Genomic DNA, 21789 nt, shown 5'->3' on the forward strand with positions numbered 1-21789 from the left:
GTGGATGACATCCTTGGTGATAAGGATAGGAGAAGATAAATAGGAAGCCCTAGGTGCCGTGGACATAGGCATTTGATTGAAAGAACCCGTATGTGATGGTGAGGGCTAGTATTGGTAAGGAAGGATAGGGATACTGAAGAAACAAGGTGTCAAGGGCAAAACAATAGCTGTTGGAGACCCCTTAGAGATGATGTCCTATAGAATATTGAGTGGGAAGACTAGGTATCTAGGTATCCGTCTGGTTTCCTAGCAACACTTCAATCTTCCTGGTCCAGCTGGAGTTAATTTCTCGCCCCTCACCCACCCACCAAGGACTACCACTTCCTTGTTTCAGGTATACTACTTCCAGACCATTCCAGCCTGGCATATAACCATTCTTTGGTGACATGAGCTAACAGCATCCCCACGGTTGCTTAACTGATTTGAGTTTTCACTTCAACCCACAGATCTGCTCTAGTTTCTTAAATGGTACCTGTTCTTTGATCAGGAAATCATCAGAGGCTCCATATTATGCAGGTTAAATTCTAAAGTCAACTGGATCTTTGGGACCCCAATCTCTTCCTTTATCATGTTGTACTGCTCCTTGATGCAGTCTTCTCTGTGGATCCTGGATGAAAAATTCATCTCACTGGGAAAATTGAGTCCTCTGAAAAGGACTTTTAGCATCATCTCTTCTATGGTGACTCCCTGAACTGCCAGAATAAATCAGCTCTACTCTACTGCCCACTGATTTTTTCCTCTGCCTACTCTATCCACTAAGCTGTGGGCCCCTTGAGTGCTTTGTGCACTGTATTTGACCCAAGCCTGGCATACTGAAGGCACCAGATGCATATCCCTCTGGGACTGACTGCAGACTCTGGGCCTAGTGCACAACAGGAAAGCAGGGTTGCTGTCTACAGAACCTCATTCATGTCCAAAAGTGACTCCAAAATAGAGACCTGTGGGCAGGATCTGTTGTGTATCCACTTGACTAACCACCAGGAGTCTCTGCCTAGATCTTACTTCCCTCCTTTCTCAGCAGGAGACCTGCTGCCTCCTCTTGAAAGGATCTGGGAAGACTAATCCAGCTAGTTAGTCTAGTAAAGCTAGTCCAGAGATCCAAAGACAGAGTAGCACACACAAAAAACAGAGAAGAGACAAAGCAGATCAAGAACAGCATGGAGCACACAGGAAGAAGGAGGCCTCTTTCTGTGCCTAGAGTAGCCATGGCTCATGGTCCCAAGAAGCATCTGAAGCAGTGGGTAGCAGCTCCAAAGTATTGGATGCTGGATTAAACTGACTGGTGTGTTTGCTTCTCATCCATCCACTGGTCCCCACAAGCTGAGAGAACATCTTCCTCTCATCATTTTTCTAAGGAACAGAGTTAAGTATGCCCTGACAGGAGATGAAGTAAGACAGATTTGCATTCAGCACTTCATTAAGATTGATGGCAAAGTCCAAACTGATATAACATACCACACCAGTTTTATAGATGTCATCAGCATTGATAAGACTGGAAAGAATTTCTGTCTGATCTGTGACACCAAGGGTCATTTTGCTGTTCATCTTATTACACCTGAGGAGGCCAAGTACACATTGTGCAAAGTGAGAAATTATCTTTGTGGGCACAAAAGGAATCCCTCTTCTAGTGACTCATGATGCTCGAACCATTTGCTACCCTGATCCCCTAATCAAAGTGAATGATACCATTCAGATTGATTTGGAGACTGGCAAGATTACCAATTTCATCAAGTTTGACACTGGTAACGTGTATGGTAACTGGAGGTGCTGATTTGGGAAGAATTGGTGTGACTGCTGAGAGAGAGAGAGAGAGAGAGAGAGAGAGAAGGGAGGGGGAGAGGGAGAGGGGGAGGAAGGAGGGAAGAAGGCAGGGGGGAGGGAGGAGGGGGGACGCAGGGAAGGAGAGAGAGATAGATAGACAGAGATATAGAGATAGATAAATAGATTGATCCTGGCTATTTTGATGTGGTTCATGTGAAAGATGCCAGTGGCAACAGCTTTGCCACCGGGCTCTCCAACGTTTTTGTTATTGGCAAAGGAAACAAACCATGGATTTCTCTTCCATGAGGAAAAGGAATCTGCCTTACTATTGCTGAAGAAAGAGACAAGAGACTGGCAACCAAGCAGAGCAGTGGCTGAAATAAATGATCTCTAGGTGATATGCCTTTGTACTTAATTAAAGAAAATATAGCAGGATGAGGGGAAAAAAACAACATGGAGGAGAAATTCAAGTATGGAGGGTAGTCAGGAGCAGTCTGGAAATGACAGATGCAGTGAGCATCTCAGAGGACCCTCAACTCTTTACCTGGGTGCCCAAGCCAGAAAGCAGGAAGCCATTTCCTCCTTGCTCATCCCTCATTCCTCAAACCCAATTGTAGGCAAGACTTGTTCATCTTCCCTCCAAAATATATCAGGAGTCTACCCAGCCCTTTCCATCCCCACAAATGTCATCATCTTCTTTATATATTAATGCAGCATCTTCTGTATGTTTCCCTGCCTCTTGCATTGTCCCAACACACTCTGTTAATCTGCAGGAATTTTCTAAACACTGTCTGATTATGTCACTTCCATCCCCCACTCCCTAAATCAAGCCCAGATGTGTTTCCTGGTGTAGAAGGCTTTGCTTGATCTGGGCTCTATCCATCACCAAAACCCTAAACCTAGCCATTTCAAATTTTGATCCCAATGTCCAGTGTTCTTTCCTCAGGGACAACCTCACTCACTGCTCACCCTAGTGTCCTTACAAGAGTCTTATATCTACTTTAATAGTTCACCTATCCCACCCATATCAGAGCTCTACTCTAGGGTTCTAACAGTCTCTAGTCCAGGATGCCATCACCAATATGTCTTACCTTCCTATCTGTTCCTATCTTTGGCCTCTTGGGACCAAGTTCACCAGCCCTAGCCTTATGTTCCCCTGTCCTTGGCATCCCAATCTCTTCTCTGTCACTCTTTGCAGCACTTTCTTTATAGGGTCATGGTCCTTCCTATGTTTTCTATTTGCCTTTTTTTTTTTAAATGTTATCTGCTAGTTTTCAGTTTGAAAATATACTTAAATAAAAATTAAGTTAAACATGACACCTGTTCTTGTACAAGTGGAGCAAGGTCACTGTATGATGGGAGTCTGGGAATTGTGACTTTCACCAACACTTTGGTGATCTTTCTAGAGCCCCTCAGACCCTTTTTACTGTTTCTGGGCATCCCTCTCTGGGGATTGTTATGTGTTGACTTCCAATGGCTGTCTTCTAGTTGCTGGGGCCACTTTGCTCAAATTCCCAGAGAGCCCTTAAATGGTTGGAGGCTTAAGCCCCCAAATGACCCTTAGCCATGATGACTGACTTGTGTGAGGGAATGAGCCCAACTCCTTAATTCTCACTTTGGACAATGCTAAGATTCTCAGTGCCTAGAACAGAACCTACCACACAGAAGGCACTCAATAAATGTTTATTGAATGAACAATTGTCAATCCTATCCTTTAAAATTTCTGGAATTTTTATCATTCTTGGGTCTTTCTCATCCAAGATCAAAAAGAATTTGCTGAAATCTATTTTGGTATATTTGCTAATTTTTATATTTAATTATTTGATTGATCTTGAATATACAGTAAGAACTAAAGTAACAACATATTTTCTCTTCATGGATAATCAAGTTGTTCCAATAAATTTTAAATGTTTCCTTCACATATAAAACCAAGATGTTGTGTTATTTAAGACCCTTTTAGTAAGGTGTTATCATTTATAATGACCTTTTAGTAAGGTGCAATCATTTATAATGACACTTAACCACGATTATGTCACCATATGGAAAAATGTAACCAAGAATTTTAAACACATTATAGCTACATAAAAATTTAGTCAGCATACAATTAAGGACAAGGGAAATGGAGGAAAATAAAGATAGATTTAAGGATAGGATAAGATTTTTCTTTGATTTCTATTAATATTTATAAAGTAAATAATAAATTGAAATTTTAAATGAAGCATATGGAAAGGAACAAGGGCTTTAAAAGACAGCTGTTTTCCTGCATGGGCCTGAGATGAAGGTTGAGAGGTGATCTCATGAAGGTGAGGATGGTGGAGGTTGCAGGTGAGGGAAAATTGTTACTAAAGTGTTCCAAGGAGTCACTGCTGCAGAAAAGGCCAAACCATACAGACTCCACAGGTGAAAATCACTTCCTGTGGCTCTGTACTCCTAAGGATTGTCGAGTTCCTTCCTACCCTTGGTAAAGTGAACAGAACTTTTGGAAGTACCTTCACCCTCCTGCTTCCAAAGGCATACCAGCCTTATCCACATGGACAGTGAGTCCCAGTGTTCCCATCAGCTGACTCTTGCTGATGGACTATTTGGGATGCCTCATCAACCAGAGAGCAGAGACACTGATCTCTGTGGAGATATACCCAAACTTGTAGAACTGTATCCCTAGAACCTCCCCAAACACCTATCTCTGTAAGGTCCCCTTCTGACTCCTTAGAATTCAGTAGTCTTTTTCAATTTAATTCAGAGAACATCTGAGTTCACCAGGCCACCAGTCACACCCTCAGAACATGAAGGGGCATCAAAAGCTGGGACAAAAGAAGTCCTGGGTGTCCTGCACCTAATTCAGTTTGTAATTGGGAAGGTTAGCGAGGTCATGCCCTCGAGCCTTGTCTACTTAAACCTAGGCTTCTCTTCCTAACCAAAAGGGCATTTCAATCTTCTTGGCTCAGCTGCCCCAGGTTACTCACTGGGATCCCAAAGTTGTCCTTAGAAGAACAGCTACTCATGGGTGAGCATACTTCAAGGGCAGTTGTCATCAGCCCTCCATCCCCACCTCCATGCAGTGCCAGAATGCCACTGTGGTCTTGGATTTGAGGGCAAAACACCCACCTCTTGACTAACAATTACATTTTACAGCAGGTCTGCTTAAGTGCTTTCCTACCTGCCTAATCTCTGCAGCCTTGTCCCAGGTCTCTCTCCAAAGAGGAGAGTGAGGTCTTTGGACTGACCTCTAGCAGAATCGCTTCAGGAAGTGTCTTGAAAACTTTGGGAAGGCTCACTGGTCCCCCGGGGGAAGCACATGACCGGACTGAGTCCAGATCCAGGCTTGCGGGAGGCGGAAAATTTGGAAAGGTCCCGTCTGCCTCGCCTGCTGAAAGTCCCGGGGCTCAGGCAGGACTTGCCCTCCAGGCCCAAAGCGCGCGCTCTAGGCGGCGAGCGGAGGCCTGGAGTTCTCTGCCAGGCCGCCCACTCAGCCCCGCCCAACTACGTCACGCTCCGCCGGCCCGCCCAAGCTCTCTTGATTGGTGGAGAGTGAGCGAGAGCGCACCCCCACCACACACCACCCGCCCTCCTGCGGCACTGCCCCGCCCACTGGCTTACTGGGCAGCGAATGTGGCCCGCAAGTTGGAACGAGAATGCGCTGATGCCTTAGGGATGAGACCCTCCGAGGCGGAGGGGGCGCTTTCTTGTCCTGTCCACTTTCTGGCCGTCGACCCAGGCCTGACTGTGGTCGGTTTCCCAGCACATGCACCTTCCTTGTCCAGCGCGGCCCACCAGAGGCCCCTTTCACTCTTGAGCCCTCAACAGGGCCCCCAGACCACCTAGCTGCGGATCACCCGGAAATGCCCATTGCCCAGGTTTTTTCGGTGTCGTAGATCCTCGAAGTCCTGCCGCCCCGCAAGCGGGCTTGGCTCGAGTGCTGATGCGGGTTCTGCCCGGGTCTACAGACTTCCCGGCGGGACATTTCTCGCCCTCGCATCCGGGGACCCTTCTACCACCCCACGTCACTCCCGGGTCTCACCGAAACTTTCCCGCATTCCCCTGATGCTCAGCGTCCCAGAGTCCCTCTCGCACCCCTCCGCGGGCCGCCCAGGTGTGAAGGACCACTGCCTTGCAGCCCGGGCCTCCGCGCCCACGCACCTGGCGGGTCGGTTGCAGTGCCAGGACGCCCCTCACCCAGCATCCCCTACCGACCCCAGATGTCTACGAGACTCTGGCCTTGTCCGGGTAAACACCCGGTCTCGGCTGCCCTCGCTCTTGCCTCCTCGAGATTCCGCCTCAGCCCCCGGGCCCCCACACCGCGCCGAATGCCACCCACACATCAGCGGGCCTCTGCCAGTCCATCCCCACGCCCCTCGTCCCACGCATCTGCCCCGGGCTCATCCCCCAGCCCTCACTCCATTCGTTTGCTCAGGTCTCCCGACACCCATCCCAGAACCCCTCTGACGCCCCCTCTCCCCAAGCCTGCGCCCCACCCATCTGCCCCAGACCCCACCCCCTGCGTGGGGACGCCCCCTCCCGCCTCCACTCACCGCCCGCGTCTCGGCCCCGCGCCCCTCTCCCCCCGGGCGGGCGGGCAGCGCCGGCGGCGGCGGCGGTGGAGGCCGGTCCCCGGGCCGGGATACACCCACCAGCCCGCCCGCCCTCCTTCCTTCCCTCCCTCCCTTCCTCCCTCATTCCCTCCCTCCCGCCCGCCCGCCCTCGCTCCTCGCTCCTCGCTCGCTCCTTCCCTCTCGCCCGCCCGCTCCCGCTTCCCGCGGCGCTGGGCCTCCCGCTCCGCCTCCTCGTGCGCGGCTCTCCCGGGCGCGGCTCCGGGGTTCATGGTGACGAGGCGGCGGCCGCTCAAGCCCAGCGGCGGCGGCGGCGGCGGCGGCGGCGGGAGCTGGGGCGCGGGCCCCGGCCGCCTCTTCCAGAGCGCGGGGCCGGGCGGCGGGCGCGCCCAGGCGGCGGCGGCGAGCGGCCCCCCGCGCCGCGCCCCCGCGCGCCCCCCGCGCCGCGCCCCCGTGCGCCTGGCTTGCGGGGGGCCGGGCCTGCGGGCGGCCGCCGCGCCGCGCACCCATGGACGGCCCGGCCATCATCACCCAGGTGACCAACCCCAAGGAGGACGAGGGCCGGGCGCCTGGCGCGGGCGAGAAAGGTGAGGAGGGGCGCGGGCAGCTGCGGTGGGGGGCGTGTGCACACCCGCGCTGCCGGAGTTCACTGTGTGCGCCGGCACCGGCCTGGGGGAGGGTGCACCCGGCCAGGAGGGTGCGTGGGTGTGGGATGCGCTTGGAGCAGAGTGTGCGTGTGCTGACTGAGCTAGTGTGCGTGTGCATGCGCTGGCAGAGAAGTTGTGATCAATCGTGTGTGTGCCCGGGTAGATTTCATGTGTGTACCTAACAGAACCATAGGCAAGGGTGTGTGTGCACTTAACAGAGAGGTTGTGGGTGTGCTGAGCATCTGACAGGTTGAGTGTGTGCACTTACATGTGTGTTTGCACATGCCGTAATAGAGATTGTAAGGATATGTGTGTGTGTGTGTGTGTGTGTGTGTCCGCGTGCATTCACGCGCGGGGGTGGGGTGGGGGGTGGGGGCTCGCACCTAACAGGTTTTAATGCATGTTTGCCTGACAGGCTGAGAGTTTGTGCATGTATCTTATGTAGAGGTTTGAATGTACTGGTCAAAGAGCTTGCGCAATGTGTGTTCAGTAGTGGGAGCCTACAGAGACATTGTATGTGTCTTCACTTCTGACAGAGTTTGTGTATGTGTGTGATTGTATGCCTGTACCACCCAACACTTGGCTAGCAGATTGAATGTGTTATGTCCCTTCACTGGGAGGGTGTGTATATCACTCATCCACAGTGAGGCTGTATATGCGTCTACATGCCTAACTATGAACCTGTGCATACAGATGTATGTGCACAACAGACAGGCCATGTGTCACTGTATATTTAGTTGGCTGTGGAAGTGTTAGAGTGTGTGGGGGGAGAAGGGGTAGTGCTGAGCCATACCTTCTTTTGGGCTCTTGTCTGGGGGCCACCAGTCTGTTGGGAGGATCTACAAGGCCTAACCCTCCCACAGTCCTTTATTGACCCAGCTCTAACAGGCACTTGGGGAGTCCTTAAGGTGCCAGAAGTATCCCCTCCCAGAGATCTGACCAAGGATTCAGCCAGTGCTGTGTTGCAGTATCTGGTTTGATTTTGGCCCCAGTCCCCCACTTCTGTTTTCTTCCTGCCTTTTTATATTTGTCTCTGCCTCTTTAGAGACTTGGTGCCCCCCCTCTCTCAAGTGCCTTGCTTACTGTCCCTCTGGTGTCCTGAGGCTTGGACATACTGTTTTGAAGGGCCAAGCAATCTGGCTTTTTTTGTCCTGTTGACTAAAGCTTGCCTCGCTCTTCCTGCCCTGTGCTGTGCAAACACCTGGACCCTCCAGGGCCCCTTGCCCTCTCCAGGGCTGACCTGGCCACAGCGGACTTTGGAAAAGAGTCAGATTTCTTTCCACATGCTTCCACCCTTTCTGTACCAGAGAGCTAGGAGAGTGTCTACTACTAGGAATCTGGGTGGGGGTGGGAGGAATGTTGAACTGCCTCTTCCCAAACAGAGGCCCCTAGACAAGCCACCAGAGAAATAGAAGGAATTATCAGAGATGCCCTCAGGATGGGGATTTGTCAATCCATTCGCACTTTTGTAGACTGTAAACAGATGTGTCTGCAGATTGGTGTTCTTTCCTACAAAATAAAGAATTAAAACTCTCCCAAGTAGTTTTCTATGTCTTAGAGATAGGCTAAAAATTTTGCAAGAAGGTGCTCTGGGTGAAGCCCATGTCTCCCTGGGGTCCATGTGGGTAGCACCTGGGTGGTCTGGCCTTCTGCCACAGGGGCTGTGTTGCGGAGAACCCAGGTGGGTGTTTCTCCCAGGAAAGGTTTGGCAGGATGCTTGCTGCCTGTGCTCCTTACTTGGTGTGGATTGAGTGCTTTGTGTGATGCTTTGCCAGAGGATCCTCAGGTCTTGTTGGGAGAGGTGTGCATTGTGCAGGGAAATATTTAGAACCTGAGCCCTGCTGCTGCCCCCACCTGACTCCAGGAGCAGGCGCTTTTGCCACATTTCCCTTTTCCTCTGACTGCTAAGATTTTTAAAGCAGAGTCAGTCAATCCAAACTCTATCGTGCTTGTTTTCAGCGTATTTACATTGTTTTTCATAACAATCTTTAAATATCTTTAATAGCCTATTTTTGTTTTCCAGGGTCAGACTGGTTGGTTGTTAACTGATTAGGGGAATTCCTTACCTGCTGTCCTAGGGTGGGATGGTTAGCTAAGTAGATACTTCTTGTTGAAGCATTAAAATTCTACTCAGCCGAAGAGGTAAAATTTTTACTTTCAAAAGTAGGTATAATTTTGGTTATATGTAGTGTGACAATAAACCTGAGTGAAATTTTGAAACAGTTTATTCAGATTAATAAGAACAGGCTCAGGGCTGGGGATGTGGCTCAAGCGCGCTCGCCTGGCATGCGTGCGGCCCGGGTTCCATCCTCAGCACCACATACCAACAAAGATGTTGTGTCCGCCGAGAACTAAAAAATAAAATATTAAAAAAATTCTCTCTCTCTCTCTCTCTCTCTCTCTCTCTTTAAAAAAAAAAAAAAAAAGAACAGGCTCAGCAATGTTTCTAGCTTAAGTATATTATATCTCCAGACAGGCATGATACATTTTATATCATTTTAAATGGAAGTAAACAATTATTTTATTTTAATATTAATATTTTTATTTAAATATTGGGCCTGGAATGTTTGGAAGTTTTATGGTAGGAAAGAAACAATTGGTTTGAAATCATTACTTTTATCATCTATTCTGTAAAATAGGAATAATAGTGACCATCTCTTGGGTTTCATGTGAGGGTCAAAAGAGATGTGTCCGTTGAGTATGGTGCCTATTTCACCAATATGTCACTATCCTATAAACCCTTCTGTCAGTGTAGATTTACAAAGGAAGTATGAAGTACAAGCTATAGTGTTTTGCATGAGTTGAATTTCTTCTTGACACTTTGCCACATGGTGGTGGCCCCGCTCAGAGATGACAGTCACTGTCAGCCTCGCCTGTCATGCAAGATTTATTTCTTACAGTCATGTTTGATTTGGCTGATAGAGTTAAAATGCAAAGATGAATTTCCCAAAAGTTTAACTCAGGGTATTTTGCTATCTGAAAATTTCCTGTTTAAATCAATGAGAAAAAGTCAAACAGTACAGTAGATAAGTAGACAAAAGATATGAAGGAAAAAAATAATGGGGGAGGAAATCTGAAAGGCCAATAAATATATGGCCTTCTGTTCATGTGAAATGTTTTTCATGTGTCAGCTTGGATAAACATTTAAACCTGTCATTGTTCAGTAGATAAAGGTTTGTGAAATAGGTACTCAATAAACGTTTGTGATAAAATAAAGCAAGTACAGACTTTTAAAAGAGTAATTTAGTTTTGAATTAGTTAGGAATGCATTTGGCTGCAAGTAATAGAAAGCCAGACTTAACTGTGGCTTAAACCAATAGTTGTTTCTTCCTTTCATATAATAAGCAGTCTAGAAGTAGGGTGCTGCTGGCTTTGGTTTAGCAGCTCATTGCTCTCAGGGCCAGTGTCACAGTGATTCTCTTTTGACTTTCCCTCAAGTTGTAACATGGCTGCAACCCCTCCAAACACTAGCCACCTTCAGGGCAGGGGAAAAGACAGTGCTAGTCATGTTTTTCCCTTTTTTCTGGAATGCAAAAAGATTTCTAGAGACTGCCCAGCAAATTTTTGTTCATGGATCACATGGCCTCCCCTGGCTGCAAGCAAAGTGAGGAAAGTGTTTCCAGCTTTCCCTTCCTTATAAGAGGCAGGAGAGAAAGTTAGAAATGGGAGGGAACAGTTGCAGGTTCAGCCAGTTGACAGAGTTGGCTATGCTTCGAAGCCCCAGTTCTCCTTCTAAGTTTCTCAGAGAAATAATCTCATTTTCACTGAAAGAAGTATGTGCAAGGATTTTCAATGATGACTGCATTGCTTAACAATAGCAAAAACTGGAACCATTCTGTGTCAACAGGCAAATAATTAGACCATGGTACCTCAGTTCTTCAGACTACTATGAGGCTGTTGGAAAGAATGAGGTAAATTAGATCTAAACATACTGACATGTGAATTTCCAAGACATTTTAAAGGGAGAGAAAGAATTTGAAGAATGATATAAACAATATGATCCTATCTGTAAAAAAAAAATCACTCATAACTGTATATATGTCAAGAAATACACAAAAATAATCTGGAAGGATATAAACTGACAACTACCATTATCTCTGGGGACAGAACTGGGCTGGGAAGTGATAGAACTTTGCCTTTTTATTTAAATATTAATGAAAATATACTTGTGTTTGACTTTTTATTTTTTTTAATTTTTTTTTTTTTTTTTTAGTTTAAAGAGGAAATTTCCATATTGGCTGCATCACTTTACCCAAAGGACTTAAAACAGCACACTACAGAGATGCAGCCACACCAATGTTTATAGCAGCACAATTCACAATAGCTAAATTGTGGAACCAACCTAGATGCCTTTCAATAGATGAGTAGATAAAGAAAATGTGGTCTATATACACAGTGGAATACTACTCAGCATTAAAAAAAAAGTCATGGTATTTGCAGCTAAATGGATGGAGTTGAAGAATATTATGCTAAGTGAAGTAAACCAATTCCAAAAAACCAAATGCCGTATGTTTTCTCTGATATGAGGATGCTGATCCATAATGGAGATGGGGAGGAGAGCATGGGAGGAATAGAGGAACTTTGGATAGGGAAAAGAGGAGGGAGGGGAGGGGGCATGGGGGTAAGAAAGATGGAATGAGATAGACATCATTACCCTAAGTACATGTATGAAGACACATGTGGTGTGATTCTACTTTGTGTACAACCAGAGACATGAAAAATTGTGCTCTATATGTGTAATATGGATTGCAATGCATTCTGCTGTCATGTATAACACATTAGAATGAATAAATAAATAAATAGGAAATTTCCCATAGCTCTTTGGAGAGAAATAGTTTGAGGGAATTGCACAATAATAAAACAAAGCCAAGAAACCTCAATTAGTATGCAATATTAGCAAGAACATATCAGTGCTCATTAAACAGCTAATTATTTGGTGAACTAATACATTTCCCTGATGAGATTTCTGCAGGCAAGTTTGTTTGATACATTGGTCCAATGTGGGAGGTACAAGCAAATGTTTGTAGCTCTTAACCTTAAACCAGAAACCTTTAACATCTGGATGCCAACAGAATTATAGCAAAGAGAAGACTCTTAGAAGTAAAAATTATTTCAGATGACAGAATAGATCTGAAGTAGGTTCAGTTTGATTTAACTTTTTAAAGTTGAACTTTTAATTTAGAGATCATGTGGATTCACATGCAGTTATAAGAGATCACACAGAGATTCCCCTATCCTCTCTACCCAGTTTCCCCCAGTGTTTCCGTCTTGCAGAACGATAGTTAACAGCATCACAGTCTGGATGTTGACATTCACATAGCCAAGACAGAAAAATTCCCCACCTGGAGGATCTTTCATGTTGCCCTTTCTAGCCAAACCTGGTCTCTTCCTGTCCCTAACCCCTTCCTAACCCACTTGCAACAATTATTCCGTTTTCCACTTCTGAAATGTTGTCATTTTAAGAATGTTGTTTAAGTGGAATCAAACAATATGCAGCCTTTTGGAATTGCTTTTTTTTTTTTTTTGCCTCAGCATGATTCTCTGGAGATTCATCTAGCTTGTTACTTGTATTAAGAATTTGTTCATTTTTTATTGCTAAGTAGTGTTCAGCAATATGGATATGCCACAATTTATTTGACTGTCACCCTTTGAAGGATATCTGTGTGTGTGTGTGTGTGTGTGTGTGTGTGTGTGTTTAATTTTCTAGATTTTGGATACTATGAATAAAACTGCTATAAACATTGGTAGAAACTTTTTTGTGTGAACCCCAGTCTTCATTTCTCTGAGGTAAAATGATCACAAGTGAGTACGGTTCAGTTACTGGGTCACATGGTGGCTGCATGTTTACTTTTTAAAGAAACCACCAAAATGTTTTCTTGGGTAAATGTACCATTCTGCTACCTAATAGATGTGTAGGGGTAGCTCATTATGGTTTTACTTTGCAATTCATTGATGACTAATGATGTTGAACATCTTTTTGTGTGCTTATTTTCCTTCTAAATATCGTCTTTGGTGAGATGGCCCCTCCTATCTTTTGCCTGTGTTCTAATTGGATTTTTCTTCTTTTTTTAACTGTCAAGTTTTGAGAATTCTTCACATATTCTAGATATTAGTCCTTAGATATATGGTTTGCAAACATTTCTCCTAATCTGTAGTTTGTCTTTCCTCCTCTTTCTTTTTTTTTTTTTTAAAGAGGGGGGGGGAGAGAGAGAGAGAGAGAGAGAGAATTCTAATATTTTATTTTTTAGTTCTCGGCGGACACAACATCTTTGTTGGTATGTGGTGCTGAGGATCGAACCCGGGCCGCATGCTTGCCAGGCGAGCGCGCTACCGCTGAGCCACATCTCCAGCCCCTTTCCTCCTCTTTCAAAGTCTTTTACAGAGCAAAAGTTTTAAAATTTGATATGGTGCAATTTATTGATTGTGCTTCTGGTGTCAAGTCTAAGAACTCTTTGCTTAGCACCAGATCCCAAAGATTTTTTTTACTGTTTTTTTTTTCTTTTTTTCCAAAAGTTTTGTAGTTTTACATTTTACATGTAAGCATATGATCCGTTTTGAGTCCATTTTGTTTGTTTAATTTACTTTGGTACTGGGGATTTAACCCAGGGTCACTTTGCAGCTGGACTATATCCCTAGCCCTTTGTATTTTATTATTTTTAATAAATATTTTGAGACAGGATTTTATTGAGTTGATTAGGGCCCCTTAAGTTAGAGACTGGCCTCAAACTTTCGATTCTCCTGTCTGAACCTCCAAGTCACTTCTTGGTCTGGTTTTTTTTTTTTTTTTTTTTTTTTTTTTTGCGGCAGGGGAGGGATACCAGGGATTGAACTCAGGGGCACTGGATCACTGAGCCACATCCCCAGCCCTATTTTATATTTTATTCAGAGACAGGGTCTCATTGAGTTGCTTAGCACCTTGTTTTTGCTGAGGCTGGCTTTGAACTCACAATCCTCCTGCCTCATCCTCCCAAGCCGTTGAGGTTACAGGCATGTGCCACCTCACCTGGCTTCTTAGTCTGTTTTTTAATAAGCTATGAAACTTAGGTTTAGTTTTTCCCCTTGTATTTCTAGTTGCTTCATCTGCATATCTGGAAAAACTGTCTATCTTTCCTCCTCTGAATTTTTTTGTATCTATGTCAAAAATCAATTGAGCGTATCTGTGTGGTTCTGTTTTGGGGTTTTTAAATTTTGCTTCACTGGTCTGTGTATCTATCCCTCTTTCTGTAGCATGCAATATTGATTACTGTAGCTAAGTAATAAGTTGTGAAATAGGGTAGACTGATCCCTCCAACTCCTGTTCTTTTTCAAAATTATTTTAGCTGTAAAAATTGCTTCATTTTCATACACCTTTTATAATAGACTTGTCTATACTTTAAAAAAGAGATTTTTATAAGAACTGAATTAAACCTGTATATTAGTTTGAGAAAAATTGATATCTTTATTATTTTATGTCTTCTAATCAATGAACACATCTCTTTATTCATTTATATCTTATTTGATTCTGTCATTAGGGTTGTATGGTTTTCATTAAACAAGTCCTGTTAATTTTTTTTGTTACATTTACATCTGGGATATGCACCCCAACAGTTATAAATTGTACTGTATTTTAAATTTTGATGTTCCATTATTCAGTGTTAATATGTAGAAATACAATAGATTTTTGTATACTTGTATTCTTGTGGAGCTCACTTACTAGTTATAAGAGGTTTTTTTTGTAGATTCCTTGGGAGTTTTATGTAGGCTAACATGTCATCAATAAGACCGATTGCATTGCTTCATTTCTGATTTGTATGCCTTGATTTTGTTTATTTTTTCTTTCTTTCACTAATTAGAATGTCCAGCAGTATATTGAATAATACTGGGAGAGTAGGCATCCATGTCTTGTTCCCAGTTTTAAGGGGAAATCGTTCAATCCTTTAAGTATAATGTCAACTTTAGGGTATTTTTAAATATCTTTACCAATTTGAGGAGGTTCTCTGTTTCAAGTTTTCAGAGAGTTTTATCAACAATGGATGTTGAATTTTATCATGCTTTTTTTTCTGCCTAAATAAGTATAATGTGATTTTTTCCCACTTCTTTAGTCTCTTAATATAATAGATTGAACTAATTTGTGGTTATCAAACCAGCCTTGCATTCCTGGAATAAGTCTTACTTGGTTGTGGTATATAATTCTTTCTACAAATTGGTGAACTCCATTTGTTAGTATTTTGTTAAAGGATTTTACATCTGTGGGTGGTATTGGTCAACGCTTTTCTTGTTTTGACTTTGTCTTTAACTGGTTTGATATCAGCCAGTTAAAGAGGAATTAAAGAGGACTTGTTCCCTCTTTTTTATTTTCTTGAAAAGATTTTGTAGAATTGGCATTAATTCTTCAGTGAAATCATCTTGGCCTGGGGAGAGTTTTAAAACTACAGATTTGAGGAGAGTTTTAAAACTACAGATTCAGTTTTCAGAATACTTATAGAGCTTTTCAAGTAATCTCTTTTATATTTTGTATATTGCAATAGTTTTTTTTTTGTACCAAATACTGATCTATATCAAAGATGCTTTACCACTGAGCTACATCCCCAGTCCTTTTTATTTTTTGAGAACTAGGTTGCTTAGTGTCTCACTAAGATGCTGAGGCTGTCCTTGAGCTTATGATCCTCCTATCTCAGCCTCCTAAGCCTCTGGGATTACAGACTTGCACCACTTTGACAGTCTTTATTTCTTGAGATGTGATCCATTTCATCAAAGTTGTCAAATTTGTATGTATAGAGTTGTTTGTGGTTTCATTAAGTAATTATTTTTTGAGGCATTTAGGACCTGTAGTAATAAGCCCATAGGTAATTTGTGTCTTCCACCTTTTTTTTTTTTTTTTTTTTTGGTCAGTCTTACTAGAAGCCTCTCTATTTTCTTTATCTTCATAACAAAATAGCTCTTTGTTTAATTATTATTTCTGTTTTAAATTTTATCGATTTGTTTATGTCTTTATTTTCTGCTGCTTGATTTGGGTTTGTTTTCTCCCCCCGCCAACCACACAGACACCTAGGTTCTTAGAGGAAAGCTTCCTCTGGTTCCTAATATATGCATTTAGTGCCTCAGATTTTTTAGTACTGCCATAGCTGGTGTCCCACAAATTTTGATACATTGTATTTTCATTTTCATTCAGTTCAGTGAATTTTTTAAAATAAACTTTATTTTTTAGAGCAGGTTAGGGTCACAGCCAAATTGAGCAGAAAGCAGGATTCATTGTTGCCCCTGACCCCACATCCACACAGCCTCCCCAACTCTCAACATCCTGTCCTGCATGGTACATTTATTACAGTTGATGAATCTACACTGACATCCAACATCCAAAAGTATTTATTAGGGCTTATTGTTGATGTTATACATTCTGTAATAACAAATGTATAATGACATATATCCACCCTTATAGAATCATACAGAATAATTTCAGAGAATTACCCATGTTCTACTTATTCATCCTTTTCTTCTCCCAACTCCCAGCAACCACTATTTTAGTACTAGGAATTGAACCTAGGGATTCTCTATCACTGAGCTACATTCCCAACCCATTTTTTTATTGTTGTTGTTTTGAGAACTCATATCACTTACTTAGGTAAGCCTCAAATTTTCAATCCTCCTGCCTTAACCTCCCAAGTAATTGAGATTATGGGTGTGCACCTTGGCACCCAGCTTGATTTTTCATTTTCTGGAATTATCATACAAACTGCAGTCATCCGGTATGTTGTTTTTTCAGATTAGCTTTCTTCATTTATATGCATTTCAGTTTCTTGTTTTTTCATGATTTGATAACTCATTTCTTTTTAATGCTAAATACTATCCCATTATATGGATGTACAACCATTTATTATACCTAAAGACATCTTGGTTGCTTTTAAGTTTTAATAAGTATAAATAAAGGTTCTGCTATTGAAATTTATCAGCAAATTTTGTGTAGTTATAAGTTTTCAACTCATATGGCTATATGCCAGGTAGCCCAGTTGTTGGATTACATGGTAAGAGTATTTTGTTTAGTTTTGGAAGAAATTGCTCTTGTTCAAATTGGGTAATTTCTGTTCTATCTTCAAGTTTGTTGATTTTTCTTTTTTTTTCCTGATTTTTTATTATTGCATTCATACCCTGAGATTTTTTAGTTCAATTAAAGTTCCAAATTTTCTATTTGTTTATTCTTGATGCCTTCTGCCTTACTAAAACTGTATCTTTGCTAAGACTTTCTATTTTCATTTGTTTTAAGAATGCTCCTGATTCCTTATTGAAGCATTTTTATCCTGGCTGCTTAAAAATCTTTGCTAGATAAGTGTAGTGTCTTTGTCATCTTAATATTGGCATCCATTGATTGTCCTTTCTTGTTCAGTTTGAGGTTTCCCCATTCTTGCTACAACAAGTGAATTACAATTGAGGCCTGGATATTTTTGTATCATGTCATGAGACTCTGGGGCTTATTTAAACCTTCTGTTTTTAGTTGGTTTTCTCTGACGTGGCTCCAGCAGAGAAAGGAAGCCCTGCCTTGTTGCTGTCAGGTAGAGATAGACCTCAAGGCCCCCCACTCCCACCCCCGACTTCTCTGACTTCTTGCTGGGTGGGCAAGGGAGTTCAGCCTCCATAAGGTTTCTACTAAAGTGCAGTGGTACTGATCTCATTGCCAATGGTGTTGCAAAAGCCCTGACTCTGCTTAGGCCTTCTCTGACACTATCTCAGTGGAATAGGGAACATGGTTACTGCCATGTGGGGGTAGAAGTCCAAGCTGGCCATACATTCTCCACTTAACACTGCTGCCAGAGGAGGGGGCTTGTCACCAGCCTGCTCTGACACCTAGACCTTCTTTGACAGCACTCCAGCAGGGGTGGTGGGATACCTTGTTGCACAGTGAGAAAGGTGGAATTCTTAGTACCCTTGAAGTGTTCGTTGGCTTGGGTCAGGATGGGCCTACAGTTCTGGGGTGGGGAAGTTGGTTGCAGCAGAGTGGTTATTATCAGAAAGATTTCAGTCTTGCTAGATTGCCCCTTGGTTATAGGGAGAAAGCTTTTTGTGTGCAACTGTTGGTTTTCCCTCATAGCCAACTTCTTCAACTCCAGGGCTCAGATCTACATTTGAGAAAACCCAGAGAAATCACTGTCATGTTGTTCCTTGGGCCACAGGTCCATAGCTGATCTGTCTTCTTCTCTTTACCTTTCAGAGTCTTGTTATGTTTGCTCAGTTTATAATGTCCAGGGTTCTTGGTTGCACTTAGTGGAAAGAATAAAAAGAAGTATGTCTGCTCCATTTTTTAAATCCCTTGGTTAATTTTTAGATCTATCCAAATTAAATATTTTAAAGACTAGGGCTGGAAAGTTGTCATTTTAAAGATTATTTAAAGATTATTTAAAGATTATTTAAATTATTAAATTATTTAAATTATTTAAATAATTATTTATTATTTAAATAAAGATTATTTAAAGATTATTTCAATATTGAGCTAATGACCAATGTAAAAATCAAAATCAGTTAATGCTTTGAGACTCTTGGTTATCTCCTCAAAAGAGAAATAATAGTGAAATCAAGTCTATATCAGTAGGGCTTCAGTGACAACTGTTATTTCACCAGTCTTAAAAGGATACACTCATAAGCTTTGGTCTTAACACCAAAGTTTTAGCTTCAAGTTCATAAGTATCCTAACTTAAATGCATTTTGATCTGTTATTCTGTTTGTTTGGCAAATATGTCCAACCTGATATCTTTCATTTTATTTCTCAGTTAGAAAACATCCATGTAAGTAAATACAAATGTTTTCTTGGGGTAAACAAAAGACCTTGTCTCTGGATTTAAACAGACAGGGCTTGCTGACCAGTGACTAGAAAGGCCTGCTTCTAGTCCGGACTGCCCTGGAAACACATCTGTGGGCTCCAGAAACCTATCCCAGGCTACACTTAACTAGAGCATCTCAGGATGGGGAGAAATCCTCTTCAGATAAGGCAGGGCAGCGTTTTTTAGAAAGGACAACACAACTTCAGGCTTAATCCAAGGCTCATTGGCTTTTTCTCTTTTGGTTCCCTGGGCAGTAGGGTGGAGGGAGGGAGTTACCTGATAATGCTCGTGGGTTCACTGGGCCTTTCTTTTTAGCCCTACCCTGGCAGAGAACAGGAAACACTCTGGCCACACATGATTCCAGAAACACGTACAGCGTCTGTAATTTTTTTCACCTCCTTTGGCAGTAATATCCTAAGGTCAGCAGCATCTAGCTTCAGAAAAAGCAAATGAAGGAATTCTCTTAGGTAATATTGAAGGGATAATGTATACTTTAGAACTTATTTTCCACATCTAAAATCCTAACTCTTCAGACATTTAAAAAGTTCAAGTTTTTTAAATGACCTGTCTTTCTTTTAAAATGTACTTTCTTCAAATAGTTCTCTCTTTGCTTTATCCCCTAACATACATTCTCTTGTTTTTTTTTAAGAAATGGAAATGCATATTCAGTGCTTTATTTAAAATAAAATTTAGCAACTGTTTGTCTTTATGGCTCTAAAATAACAGCACAGTGGAGCCAAGGCTCAGGAACTGCTTGTAGCACTGAATTGGCATGTGGACATTTTTGTATTTGGGATCAGGACTGGAAACACTGGTGGTATAGTCCTCTGAAACCAGGGCCTAATAAACAGTGGTCTTTATGGGTGCTAAGGATTATGTAATCACATAAGTAACAGTTCATGTTGATTCTAAGTAGCTGCTTCAAGTTAAAAACTGAAAGGTTTCTTTGTAATTATACTTTGTATTAAGGCTATTTGCCAAAATGTTCCAAAATCCTGGTACAAAATCACTTTAAAAATTTAAAAGAAGCAGCTTAACATTTGATGACTGATGCTATTCTTACTCTTCAAAATTAGAGTTTAACCTAAGCTTTCAGTGCTGCAGAGTATCTTGAACAAACTGCACCACTTTGTCAACATGGCTTGAATAAATATAGCCTTTTAGTACCAATAAGAATTAAGCCTGTGCTTTAAATTGTATATCTCTCTCTGTTCCGATCAAGATTTAGCTTTCATACTTAGCATATCATAAATTTGTTCTAAGTATTTGGCTCCTTGTGTGCAAGTCAAAAACCATGGACTTCAGTTCCAAAGACCTCAATCAGGGCCATATTTTCTTTCCCCTTTTTGAGGAAATAGCTGAACATATTTATTTTGTTTTTGTTACAGCAATATATTTCATAGCAGTCAACAAACAAGTGTAAAATCCTCAAATGTTTTGAATATATTTATTGAGATAGATTCAAAGTAAAAACTCACTCTTTTTGGTATAACCCAAGGTTACAAAATTTTGTGAGTTTTGACAAATTCACATGGCTGTATAACCACCAGCACAACTGAGATAGAATGTGTCTATCACCCGTAAGATATTCTCTGTGGCTCTCCATTTTGCATTTCTATCAGCCACTATGACAGTTCCAGCTGATCTGCATGCTTTTCAGAACTTAGTATTATCAGTTTTTTAAAACTATTTTAGACAAAAAAAAATTTTAGACATTCTAATGGCTGTCCAGTGGTATCTTGTCATGGTTTGTTTTGTTTGTTTTGGTTTTTTGTCTTTCCTAAACATCTGTTAGTGCCATGCCTCACCCCCCACCCCTGCTGGAGATTGAATCCAAGGTCTTGTGCATGCTAAGCGCACACTTTACCATTGAGCTCCACCCCAGGGCCCTGATGGTACTGAGATTCTTTTTATGTGCTGGTTTGCCATGCATACAACTTATTTGGTAAAAGTAAAAGAAAATTTTGATTGGATTGTTTGATCTCTTATTACTGAAAGTTTTTTAAAAATACATAATTCTGCTTACAAGTACTGTGTTGAATATATTTTGCAAATATTTTCTACCAAACTTTGATTTGTCTTTTTATTCTCTTAGCAATGTCTTTTTTTTTCTATTTTGTATTGTGATTAAAAAACACCTAAGATAAAACTTATTATCCTAACTATTATTAAGTTCACAGATTTTAAGTACATTTATACTATTGTGCAACCATCACCACCATCTAGCCCCCAAATTCTTTTGTATTGCAAAAATGAAGCTACCCATTGAACAATAACTCCCCCTTTCCCTTTTCCCCAGCCCTTGGCAGCCACCACCATACTCTGTTTCTGTGAATTCAACCACTATAGTTGCTTCATGTAAGTGGATTCATACAGTGTTTTTATGACTCCTTGTTTCACTTAGCATAATGCCCTCAAGCCTCATTCATGCTGTAGCATATGTCAGAATTTTCTTCCTTTTTAAAGCTGAATTGCATTCCTTTATATGTGTATACCACAATTTGCTTGTCCATCCATTGGTCAATGTTACTTCTACAGTTTAGCCTTTGTGAATTACGCAGCTATGAATATGGGCATCTGAGTCCCTGCTTTCAGTATTTTAGGGTCTATACCCATAGATAGAATTGCTGGACCTCATGGTAATTCTGATGGTAATGTTTTGAGGAACCTCCGTATTGTATTCCACAGCCTTGCCACTAACAGTATACAGAGGTTCCAGTGTCTCCACATCCTCACCACTCTCTTATTTCCTGGTTTTTTATGGTGTCCATCCTAATGCGTGTTAATAATATCTTTTGAAGAACAGAAATTTCTAATTTTGGTGTCCATTTTACCAGTTTTGTCTTTTATGGATCATGCTTATGGTTTTGTATCTAAGATATCTTTGCTAAACTAGGATTGCAAAGTTTTCTACTGTGTTTTCTTCTAGAAGCTTTTTTGGGAGAGGGAAAGGAGGTTTACATTTATTCCATTTTGGATTAAGTTTTGGTTAAGATAGGAGGTCAAGGTAAATTTGTTTGCACATGGATGTCCAATAAACACTAC

General features: G+C 42.1%; 1 protein-coding gene and 1 pseudogene across 4 annotated transcripts in view; both read left to right on the forward strand.

Moving 5' to 3' along the window:
- The first annotated feature begins 1205 nt into the window (after positions 1–1205).
- LOC113195073 (small ribosomal subunit protein eS4, X isoform-like) lies at positions 1206–2139 on the forward strand (annotated as a pseudogene).
- A 4658-nt stretch (positions 2140–6797) lies between these two features.
- The window catches only part of Ctdspl (CTD small phosphatase like), a 110326-nt gene continuing 95334 nt past the window's right edge, over positions 6798–21789 (forward strand). For all 4 annotated transcript variants that reach the window (XM_077795661.1, XM_077795662.1, XM_026406346.2 and 1 more), the window contains exon 1: positions 6798–6895. In XM_077795661.1, coding sequence (XP_077651787.1) covers positions 6817–6895 — 79 coding nt within the window. In that variant the 5' untranslated portion in view covers positions 6798–6816. The remainder of the gene's footprint in view (positions 6896–21789) is intronic.

Source organism: Urocitellus parryii, chromosome 3 (assembly GCF_045843805.1).
Source record: "Urocitellus parryii isolate mUroPar1 chromosome 3, mUroPar1.hap1, whole genome shotgun sequence".
Classification (NCBI taxonomy): Eukaryota; Metazoa; Chordata; class Mammalia; order Rodentia; family Sciuridae; genus Urocitellus; species Urocitellus parryii.